Source organism: Neophocaena asiaeorientalis, unplaced genomic scaffold (genome assembly GCF_003031525.2).
Source record: "Neophocaena asiaeorientalis asiaeorientalis breed wild unplaced genomic scaffold, Neophocaena_asiaeorientalis_V1.1 scaffold177, whole genome shotgun sequence".
Lineage (NCBI taxonomy): Eukaryota > Metazoa > Chordata > Mammalia > Artiodactyla > Phocoenidae > Neophocaena > Neophocaena asiaeorientalis.
Window position 1 is genome coordinate 3,320,756 of NW_020172779.1, and position 12,335 is coordinate 3,333,090.

Sequence of the window (12,335 nt, forward strand, 5' to 3'; positions counted from 1 at the left end):
CGCGGGCCTCTCACTGTTGTGGCCTCTCCCGTTGCGGAGCACAGGCTCCAGACGCGCAGGCTTAGCGGCCGTGGCTCACGGGCCCAGCCGCTCCGCAGCATGTGGGATCTTCCCGGACCGGGGCACGAACCCGCGTCCCCTGCGTCGGCAGGCGGACTCTCAACCACTGTGCCACCAGGGAAGCCCGGCAGGCAGATTCTTAACCACTGCGCCACCAGGGAAGCCTCTCTCTTAATATATTATAGAATTATTATGTATGTTGCCTCTCCCCTTGTTAGAATACAAAACCTGTATGGGCAGATAATTTTTTTCCTATTTTACTCAGCGGTAAATCCTAAGCACCTAGAAGAGTGCTGGAGGTGCTCAATTAAGCGTTTCCTTTGTTGTTCTTCTACACATTCAGTTACTCAGTACACCCTGAGTACGTCTCCACACCTCAGAGTCGCTGAAGATGCTGCTCTACCACAGTTTCTAAAGATGCCATAAGCCAAGAGGTTTTACTGATTTCAAAGATACACGTTGGCCACATCAACAGAATTGAAATGGGGATTTTCCAAACTAATTTCCATTAAGGTTGTTAACAAGATTTGGCCCAAGTTCCCATCTCTGCAGCAGCCAGAAACTCATATAAAAAGCAATATAAGTCGTCCAAACTCCTCACTTGTGGTAAAGAGCAGCTCCCGTCAACACCATGGAGTAGTCGTTCGTCCACTTGGACGTGTAGCCCCACCGCTCTTTCGAGTTGTCCCAGAAATGGCTGCGTGCAGGGTACCCTACAATCCTCTCGGGGAAGCTCTGCCACACGGTGAACGCAAAATCCACCTGCAGGCAGAACACAAGCCAAACAAGCAATCAACGGTGTTAACAAATGTCAACAAAACATCACCTTCCCCCTGCTAATTCGTAATGTGAAATCCCGGGACTGTTGCGAAACATTAATTCCATGTCTTCATCAGCAAATTAAACTGACTGCTTGACATTTGGCCCCGTAATTATGCACATTTTAATGTTTTCTGTTAAAGAAACTTCAGATTAGTTTGGAAATGAAAGAAGGAAAAAAAATACATTGGTGGATATGTCCTTTAGAAATCCAGTCTACTCAAGCTAAAAAGTCAAAAAATCAGTTGCTCCCCCCCGCCCAACCTCCAAAAGATAAGTGACCACTGAGTGATGGCAGGCATAAATGCATCTGTTTTATAAACAGGAGCAGGTTTTCTATATACATCTACAGTATGAATATAGAGCATACATCATCACCAGCACACAGCAAAGCCAGAGTGACTAAAATCAAAGCATCCACTTAAAAGCCAGAGAAAAGATGTTTAAAAAGCACACGGGTTCTAACAGGCATACAAAGCAGATATCATCAAGAACAGTCATTCAGGCCTCTCAGGTGTGAAGATGCTCAGTGCGAGGACATTTAGAAAACACATCCACATTGAAGAATCACTAGGAATAAGTGCGGACAGGCCAAGATTATTTTTAAAGGAAATGCAGTGAAATGACCTCCTAGTGCTCAAAATAACCCAAAGCAAGTACTTCTGAACCTGCTACAAACTAACATGTGTAATTAACAAATAGTCTGTTTTCAAATGTATAAACTCACTTTTGACTTTCTATGATTCTTTGATGAATGACACACAAAACAACATACAGAAAGTAAAAACAAAACAACCCCCCCCAAAAAAACCCCAGTAACAGCAAACCATCATATAATCGTCATAATTGTGTAACGCTTATAATACAACAGGCATGGCTGTAAGAACTTACATATTTTAACTCATTTCATCCTCACAGTAGCCCTGTGAAGTAGGTAATTTTAGAGTGTCCAGTTTACAGAGAGGGAAGCTAAGGATATGGAGGTTCAAATAACTTTTCTGAGTTAGTAAGTGGCAGAGCCGAGATTTGAACCCAAGCCATCTGGTTTCAGATTTGGTGTGTACTGTTATCATGGCTTCCCTTCTTGCTCTGTGGCTACAGTGTTGAAAACAATTTATCTTACATAGGTTACACACGCACCCAACAACCTTTGCCCTATCTCTTCTTGATAAGCAAGGCATACGGAATTTTCATTTATTCCACAGATATTTCAAGTCTTGGCACTGTGATGGTGGCTGGGTGGCTGAGTGATGTTGGCGAGTCCAGTTCCTGACCTCCCAGGGGTTCAAAAGCAGAGCAAATAACTGTGCACAACAGCCCAAAGGTGGAAACAACCCAAGTGCCATCAGCTCATCAATAAATAAACCAAACATGGTATATCCATTCACTGGAATATTACTCAGCTGTAGAAAGGAATGAAGCACTGATGCGTATGCATGCCACGACATGGACAGACCTTGAAAACACTATGCTGAGTGAAAGAAGCCACACACAAAAGGCCCCACATTGTATGATTCCACTTACAAGAAGTGTCCAGAATACACAAATCCATAGACATGGAAAACAGATTGGTGGTTCCAAAGGATAGGGACTGACTGATTAATGGATACAGGGTTTCCTTTTAGGGTAATGAAAACGTTTCAGAATGAAGTAGAGGTAATAAGCATGCAACACTGTGAAGGTGTTAAACGCCACTGAATCCTACATTTGAAGATGGTTAATTTTATGCTACGTGGATTTTACCTCAATTACAAGACAAAAGCAAATAAGCCTAGATCAGTATTTCCCAAGCTTTCACCATACGCATAACCATCATCGCTCCTTTTCCCACATTCCCACCACATATTCGATAACTTAGTTAATATTTTTCTTTAAATAGCATACTCTTTTTTTTTTTTTAAGCCTCATCCTAGGTAAACATGTCAGTGAAATCCTAGGTTTGGGAAACACTGGCCTGGGTGATCTGTAAGGGTCCTTTTATCTCTGAATTCTTGGGGCTTAGTTAGAAGACATGATTTTTGTAAACAGCCATGAATTTAAATTTTTATGGAGATTTAGTTTGGTGCCCTGACTCAAGATAAGAAAGCCTTAACAATATAGCTTTTCCCCCAAAGCTATAATACCTGGGGGGGAAAAAAGAAGGGTGTTGGGACACACATTAAGGAAGCGTGGTGGGGTAAGGGGCGTCTCAAAGTTAAAAGATAGCAGGGGAGTGGACAGTATTTGCCAAAAAACTGAAAGCAGGTCATGATAACCTGCACATCATCACTGGCATTCAATACTAATGGTGCCAACTGATGGGATAGTACATTATGCAGGCCGTCGTCAAAGAATCAGCCTGGCTGTCAGCACTCTTTGGCGTTTTCCATTATCCTCTGAAAAGGAGATGCATACACCGATGGGGCGTTTTCATCACATGAATTCCTTACTATCTCAAAGCCATTTCAAGTCATTTCAAAGCAACTCAAAAGTAAATTCCAGTAAAACTATGATTCTTGTGATAGTTCTGCTTTCATACAGCTCATTAACACATCAAAGGAGGCAAAGGTCAGCTTACGGCCTCTTAAAAACTAACATCGGTTTTCTTTTGAGAATTTGAAGCAACCCAGATAAATGTAAATAACTATAAACCAACTCTATCTAATACCCTTTATAGGACACTGTTTAAAAATCTATCCTTAATACTACAGCGAGGCATTTAAACAAGCTAAGAGTCCTTAGAGAGGAAATAAAATGAACCAACATCTATTCATCTAAAAAAAAAAGAGAAACCCTTGTCCTCCACGATGTCAGGCAACACGACTGCTCCACTGTTCAGCCAGAAAAGTAAACAAACCAGACGGCCAGCCTCTTAAATTTCCATCTCATGCTCAACCCATGCTGACTTCTAATTGCTCCACATACAGCACAAGTTCTTCCCAGCATGCACTGAGAGGCTGGAATTGCTATTCTTTGAAAAGCAATTCACCAGCACGTGGCTACATCACAGCAGCTGAAAGTTGTTTCACCGTGGGACAGAGAGAAACAAATCCGAGTGTGAGATCAATTGCTCTGTGCCCAGCGGAAGATGAGAGATCAATCAATACTTCAGGTCATAGGGTAACGATTCAGGTATATGCTGTAGTCTTGACTATACGTTTCACATGGCAACGTGCTGCCTTTCCTCTGTTTGCTCTCCGAGATCCACTCTCCGCTCTTCTTGCCATGCCCTACGCCTGAGACAATGGAACTCTGTGGACTGCATAACCTGGTCCTCCTTGCCAGCTGGTCGTTGATTGGGGTAGGTCAATGCGTGTTGCTGGCAGGAAAATGGAGGTGGGACAGAGAGAGGACAGTATTTCTCCCCTGCTTCCCACCCCAGCTTTGGCCCCAGAGTTCCGGTAGGTGCCACACCCCTCGATGGTCATAGCTCGTGTAGGGCAGCCTCTTCTCCCTAGTTCCGCCTCTCAGGGACACCAGAAACACTGTTTCCTTCCTTCACTCCTTCAGGCCTAGAAGTAGGAGCTGCTTCTAGCTCGTGCCACTCCCCAGGTGCCTCTCCCTCTCCTGTGTCGTCCTTTAACCCCACTCACCTCCCTAAGTCGTACTAAAACCCTTCATTTGAGTCACCTGATTTGAATTGTTTGCTGCCAGGACTCTGGCGGCTACAGGCAGGAACTGTGCAATCAAAGTACCTGGCAGAGACCAGAACAAAGACATCCCTCAATAAATACCTGTTGAATGAATTTGTTCCGGGGATGCCAGCCTCCCTTGCAGGAAGCAGGAGAAAAAACGCAGGCTGGAGCGACCCGTTCCTTGTGTTCCATTGCAGTCATTCTCCTTGAACATTAAGCATCTCTCCCCTTCCCCCCACCGCTGCTTTCTCCTGCCGACTCACACGTGACACAATTGGCTGTGTGCTCACACTTTAATCTGCGCAGCACGCATCCCTCCGACATCACTCATTCACCAAGTATTTATAGACCTTTGGCTGCATAGAAAGACTTTGACCAAGGTGAGGTGCAGGACATGTTGTCCTGGGGTGATTTTGGTTGCCCTTACACAGAACGTCTGCTGAACTCCATTTGATGGAGACTTGAAGCATCCACGGAATTTGAAGAGACACAGAGACTGCTAGCCCAAGTCACCATGAGTCCTGGCTATGTGGGCAGCGGGCCGTTAGAATCAGACTGCCAACCAGGAAAACGCCTGCTGGTAAGTGTCGACATTTATATTGAAAAGAAAATGATTACGAATAAAAAGGAATAAAAGAAGGGGAACAGGATAAGTAGCTAAGTCTCCAAGCTTTTTAGCAGCTACCATGAATAATGTATTTGCGATCTACTACATTTTTGTGTAACTGTCTTTTGTCCCCTCTACGGTTTTAAGTGCGGTTTCAGAGATCAATACTCATTCGAGTTGTAAAAATTGGTTTTCCAGCATAGCTATCTTTCCTCTTCTCTCCCTCCCCCTCACACATTGCTCTGTGCAGTCTTATTTTGGGGCACAAATATCTGAACATCTGAAATAGCAGGGATCTCCATCTCAGCCTTCAAGTGAAACCGTTTGCTCTCGTGTGGGTTGAAGAAAATGCACACTTCCAACCCAGATGGAAAAGCTGCCTTTAGAACCCAGAATAGTGTGTTCCCCAACAGAGTCAACACACGCCCACACAGGCGTTAGAAGAATCAGGAAAGATGGGCTCCCGGAGCGTAGTTTCAAGAAAATGCTGAACAGGTGCCCCTGCCCGCCTCCCCTGGGTCCCTCTGCACACCCGCCTGCACCTGCACTGTTTAAAAACAAACAAACAACAAACAAAAGGAGGGAGGGGTGAGGTGAGGTGCAGCCTCGCAAATGAGGAACCGATTAGCAGAGGAAACAAGGGGGAAAATGCCCTCATCAGGGCGCCAGGTGGCGACAAGGTGCTCACAGGAACCGGGTTGATTCAAACCAACTCTGCAGGAAGTTTTGAAAAACGTTTTGGACTTGGCCAAGGCAAGGGCAAAAGAGGCGCCGGCACCTTGGGGTTTGAGGCGACTGCCCGCAAGGCACTCCGCCCCTCCTTGGTGAGGCTGCTTACCTCTGTGGTTGAAAGCACAGTGTCCTCGTCAAGGCTGAGCACGGCGTCTGTGATGATGTTGTCATAGGGCAGAAAACGGCTGCTCATAACCTGGGAGGCGGGGGAAAGCAGGCAGGAGGGAAGGAATTGGGGAAAAGAGAGGTAAATGGACAGTCTTGTTTTCAGGAAAATTTCCCCCATCGTCAACTTCACAAAGGACGCTCCACCACCATGTCACCTCTCGACATAGAAGGCTTCCATTTCCCATCTGTGGAGATTCATTTGGTTCCACCATTACTGGGCACCTACTGTGTACAGACACCTTGCTAGTTGAAGGGAGTACAGAGGTGAGTAAGATACATTCTCTGTCTTGGAGGAGTTCATAGTCTGCAGGGAGACCAAGATGACCAAGAGAACAAGACGTGAATGATCGGTCCTCGTCTGATACGAGAACTGCCAGGAGACCAGAGGATGCAGCAACCAGCTGCTTGGAAGAGCAATGAAAGCCTCAGAGTCACATTGAATCAGGACCTTGATGGCCAGGAATCCACTGGGGATAAATAGAAATGAGGCCTAACAGAAAGAGGGCTCAGTAGATGCAAAGGCACAGAGGGGAGAGCCAGCACTCTGAGGCCAGGGAAGAGTGGATGGACGGAGCAGTGATTCCAAGTGTGGGACACACACCACTGGAAGGCCAGGGCCTTTTAGGAGGTGCAGAGACAAACATTTAAAAATTCTACTCTTTATTAATTTTAGCTCAGAGAAGCAAAAATATATACACATATATATTAGTAGCTATAGCAATAAAAGGTACTAGTAGAATTATTCAAAAATAGTTTCATTAAAGTGAAAAGTAAGCTGATTTAAAGAAAAATACTAAACAATAGAACACGTGGTCCATGGATTTAGGAAAATTGTGAAGGCAATTTTCTGGTGTTGTTGGGCAACACCAGGAAAAGGCATGGTGAGGTGAGTGTACATGTGTGTGTGTGTGTGGGGGGGTGAGGGTTTGGGGGGTGAGGGGATCAGTCGAAAAATTGAGACCGAAGAGACTACCCTATGACAGTCCCAGCATGAACTTCTGTGTTGAAGTTTCTGTAGAATACCTAATAAGAAGGATGATTTAAGAATAACTAACATTTTTTTAAAACATTTACTCTGTGTCAGGGAATGTTCCACGTTCTTATTTATTTATTTAGGCTGTGCCGGGTCTTAGTTGCAGCATGCAGGATCTTCATTTTGTGACATGCGGGATCTAGTTCCCCGACCAGGGATCGCACCTGGGCCCCCTGTATCGGGAGTGCGGAGTCCTACCCACTGGACCACCAGGGAAGTCCCGGAAATGTTCCAAGTTCTTTATGTACATCATCTCATTTCATCTGTATAACAAACCCGTTTTATAGGTGAGAAAACTAAGGTACAGGATGGACCCACCATCGTACCATCCCAGATGGTGTGATTCTGTAGAGCACCTCAGCCCTATGCTATACCTGTCTCGGGGTTGAAAGGACCTCAAAAGTGAATGTGGGCACACATGGCAATCTCACATTCACCACTTCCTCTGGAAGGTATGTTAACTGTTGTGCCATCCTCTCTCAATTCCTACGCGGAGACTGAGAGAGGAGACACTTGCCATCAACTTTCAAGGCACAAAGGCCAGGGAATGAAGCAGTTGGATGCTAGAGACAAAGGGAAGAGGGAGGCACTTAGCCCAGCCGCCAAGGCTCACAAATCTAAGGGCCCCTCCCCACACCACCCCAAAGAAGCCCAAGCTATATTTACATCAGGGAGCCAGCTCATCTGCAAGCCTCATCTCAGATTTGGTTTACGTGCCGCAGAAGCTACTGGAGGGCTCACGTCATTAAAGGATGGAAAATGCCCACGAGAACCCATCTGTGGGAGCTCAAGGGATATACCTACACTCCAGGCTCTGCTCCTACCCCTCTGCCACCTGGGTCAAGTGTTCTTTTCTCTTTCTCAGTCTTCCAAAATAAAATACAAAAGCGATCAGCGACCCCACATACACAGGGCTAGAAATCTCAGCCTGAAGCAATTCTCCCGACACTGTTTACATGTCCACTAACTAAGGCAGGAGTTATTAGTTGCCAGCTCAGGGATGCCCTGACCTTTCCCTTGTTAAGCCTACAGGGGAGAGCTGCAGTGACAAGGCCTATAAATTCAAAATAGAATTTTCCAACCAAAGCAGCAAACACATCAATTTTAAACTCAAGGCTAGACATGGAAATTTTAAATGAGGAAGGAGGAGGATATATGACTTCTTTCGCCGTTATGGGCCCAACCACTGGGTTTAAAAGGATCCATTTCCTTTTTCTGAACTTGCTCCATCAATAAGAGTTAAGAGCCCATAAGTCAGCCACTTCTAAACCTAGTGTACAAACTAGAGGCTCTCTTTCAAATACCCTGCCTCAGCTACGTTCCAAAAGTTCAGTGGATTAGCATGAAAGGAGCCAGTGTCCTTACAAAGTCAATCCTGAGGGAGCTGGGTTTTCCTTGTTAGCTCATTTAAGAAATACTAAGCTACCAGGTAACAGCCCAAACCCTTCTAGAATGAACAAACACAACTAGGAAATGACCTAGGTTCAAGAAGTTCCCCGTCTAGTAGGGAAGATAAGAAATGTTCATAAGTAATAATACAAAGCACAATGAGAGGTGACGTTTTTCATGCACCTGCCATGTGCACCCACACTCCTAAGCCCATAATACAAACCATCACTTTACAATGCCCCCTGCCCAGAAGAGGAGCTGACATTTACTGAATGCTGAGTGTAGAACAGTACAGGGCTGAGCACCTGTAATGCAGTATCTCATTCCATCATCAAAATGGGCCCAAGTCTTAGCCCAGGTGCCCTAGAATACAGAGTCTAAAGCAAGACTTAAGTGCAAATGCTTTACCAGGTGGTGCAGTCCCGACAAGGGAAAAGGAACCACGTGACTGACTGGATTCAGTGGCCAAGGTGAAGTCTAGGACTCAACAAATGGCCAGAAGCCCAGACATAAATACGGCTGGGAGAATGGGAGGTATCTTATAAGACACATCTGATAAAGCCTTCAAGAAAGGTACTATTATTAGCATCTTCATCTTAGAAATAAAGAAACTGGGACTACTAGCTGGGAGTGAGAGTACAAAATCAATCAATGAGTCTGTGCATAAAAATGCAATACTAACCATAGGAGTCAGAATGGATCCTGTTTGAATATCCTGACATATTCAGAGAGAGACTTATCTACCAGAAGGAGATCTAGTCACCCATGGAAGCATAAAAAAACAAAGAATTTCCAAGTGCAAAGTGAAGAGAACCCATCTGAGCACTGTTCAGGGCCTCAGGCATTGGAACTGGGGAGACAGATATATGGGGTTATAGGCAGGAGATTTTTCTGTGCCAGTCCCTTTTGTGAAACCATACCTATTGGTGAGATGAATCCATAAGGGTAAGTAAGACCGATGCCAAGAGGCATGTGGTTATTCTCATTAAGTGCTTACCAATCAGCTCTCTGATAACCACACTGCTTGACTCCAGTCCTATGAGGGCTGTGACTGTATCTGTCACATTCACCACTGTGTTTCCTCATGTTGCCCAGCACACAGTAGGCAGCCTACACTGGAATTCAATAGATAATGCACGGATCACCTTGTCCACGCATGTGACAGTTACAATTCTCAGTGCAGCCTGTTGAACTATATGAACTGGCCACTTGTAGCCACCCAAATGATGATTTCAAATGGTGTAACCTAATACCTTGATCGTTCTTATTCTGGCTCAAAGAGGGTTTACTTAGTGTGAGACAGTCTCTCGTGACCTAACTCTCTGGGGACTGACGGAGGAAGTCTCTTAGATGACAATTGCAGTGTCATTTAATAGAGACTAATTTCCTCACAATGGATAAGATCTATAAGAAAGCCACCAGCAGAAGCTTGAGAAAAAAGAATTCACCTCTGGCAGCAAAGAGGAGGGAGCATGTGAACCAGGGCTTAAAGAATATATGGGAATTTCAATAACAGAAATGAACAGCTGAGGAAGGAGGGTCAAGACTTACAGCAAACGGGAAAGACAACACTTAGGGGTAGGAAGGGACACAGTGCTGTTAACTGTGACTGATGAAATCTATAGAGGAAAAGCAATGAGAGAGAAGACTGGGAAGGCCGGCTAAGGCCAGATTATACATGGCCTCTGATGTTAGTTGAAAGCATTAGCAAAAAGACTCCCTTAAGGGCCATGAGATGATTAAGAAGATCATTCCATTCTAGGCAAAATGAACTGGAGAAGGGAAGCAGGGGCCAGCTAGGCAGCCAGCACCCCTGAGAATCTCTGATGGACACCTCAAAACAAAAGTAAGGTGGAAATGTCCTTTTTAAGATAAATGTTACGAAGAACCACTACTCTCAAAAGACACAACTAACTCAGATCAATCAGCTAAGCAACCCTCATGCATCACCACCACCATCACGACCTCATCATCATCTTCATCACGTCCAGAAAGATTACCATTGCCAGGCCCTGAACTTATTTACTCCTCAGAGTACCCCATGTGGTATGTGTTATTATTTCCATTTTGTAGATGAGGAAACTGAGGCTCAGAGAAAGAAGGTATAGTCAGGGTCACACATCTCCTGAAGAGTTAGTATTAGGACCCAATTCAAAAGCCTACGGCTGTCACTATGGAAAACAGTATGGAGGTTCCTTAAAAAACTAAAAATACAGCTGCCATATGATCCAGCAATCCCAGTCCTGGGCATATATCCAGATGAAACTATAATTCAGGAAGATACATGCACCTCTATGTTCATAGCAGCACTATTCACAATAGCCAAGACATGGAAACAACCTAAATGTCCATCAACAGATGAATGGATAAAGATGTGATACACATGTGCACGCATGTGCGCGCGCACACACACACACACACACACACACACAGTGGGATACTACTCAGCCATTAAAAAGAATGAAATAATGCCATTTGCAGCAATATGGATGGACCTAGAGATTATCATACTAAGTGAAGTCAGTCAGAAAGAGGAAAACAAATACCATATGATAACACTTACAAGTGGGATCTAAAATATGACACAGGGACTTCCCTGGTGGCGCAGTGGTTAAGAATCCGCCTGCCAGTGCAGGGGACATGGGTTTGATCCCTGGTCCCGGAAGATCCCACATGCCACGGAGCAACTAAGCCCGTGCGCCACAACTACTGAGCCTGCGCTCTAGAGCCCACGAGCCACAACTACGGAGCCTGTGTGCCACAACTACTGAAGCCTGAGCTCTAGAGCCCATGCTCCACAACAGGAGAGAAGCCACCGCAGTGAGAAGCCTGCACATCGCAACAAAGTGTAGCCCCCACTCGCCGCAACTAGAGAAAGCCCACGCGCAGCAATGAAGACCCAACACAACCAAAAATAAATATCTTTTAAAAAGTTTTAAAAAAATGACACAAATGAACTTATCTACAAAACAGAAATAGACTCACAGAAATAGAGAACACACTTGTAGTTGCCAAGAGGGAGGGGGGTAGAGGAGGGAAGGAACGGGAGTTTGGGATTAGCAGATGCAAACTACTATTTATAGGATGGATAAACAATAAGGTCCTACTGTATAGCACAGGGAACTATATTCAATATCCTGTGATAAACCATAATGGAAAAGAATATGAAAAAGAATATATTTATGTATAGTTGAGTCATGTTGCTGTACAGTAGTAATTAAAACAACATTGTAAATCAACTATACTTCAATAAAATTAAAAAAAAAAAGCCTATGGCTGTCAAAGCAGAGGACATTCAGAGACAGGTATGGTTTTAGAAAAACAGTCCAGGCCAGCACTTCCCAGGAGGAAGACGGCTAAGACCAACACCCATGGTGCCCCACTGAAGACATGAAGATTCCACACTGATTCCACAGTGAAGTCCCCTCTGGTCCTACCTTGCTTTCTCCTTCAATCACGATGACAGGCACGGCAGTGGCAGGCCAGCGGTGTTTGGCTGGGAGAGGCTTGTCACAATTCCATAGAACTATGATCTGAAAGGGACAGGGGGTCGTGAGATGGCTTGGTAAGGCTAGATTTACATAGGCCTCCAACCCCAAGTTTCTTCTTACAGACAGAGAGAGAGGAAACGGGGATATAAGCAAGGCAGGATGGCAGACCTCAAAACTGAATTTAAAGTGAGTCCACTCCCCTCTGTACACCCGAAACTAACACAACATTGTAAATCAACTATCCTCCAATAAAAATTAAAAAAACGAAAGTGAGTCCACTCCTACACAACCCTTAGAACCCGATCACTCTAACAACCAAAGAGAGGGGACAAAAAGAGTAACCTAAGGAAAACTGTGTCAAGGCGGTAGGACAAAGCTGGGGAGGAAAGAAGTCATTTCAGGGTTGCTGGTTTTTAACAAAG

The 12,335-nt window shown here is 44.9% G+C and overlaps 1 protein-coding gene across 1 annotated transcript in view; it reads right to left on the minus strand.

The window, feature by feature from the left end:
* The window catches only part of EXT1 (exostosin glycosyltransferase 1), a 286,578-nt gene that overhangs the window by 8,773 nt on the left and 265,470 nt on the right, over positions 1-12,335 (minus strand). Inside the window, exons 7-9 of the mRNA XM_024741297.1 lie at positions 11,860-11,955; positions 5,939-6,028; positions 662-822 (exon numbers count right to left, since the gene is read on the minus strand). Of these exons, the coding sequence (XP_024597065.1) occupies positions 662-822; positions 5,939-6,028; positions 11,860-11,955 (347 nt within the window). The remainder of the gene's footprint in view (positions 1-661; positions 823-5,938; positions 6,029-11,859; positions 11,956-12,335) is intronic.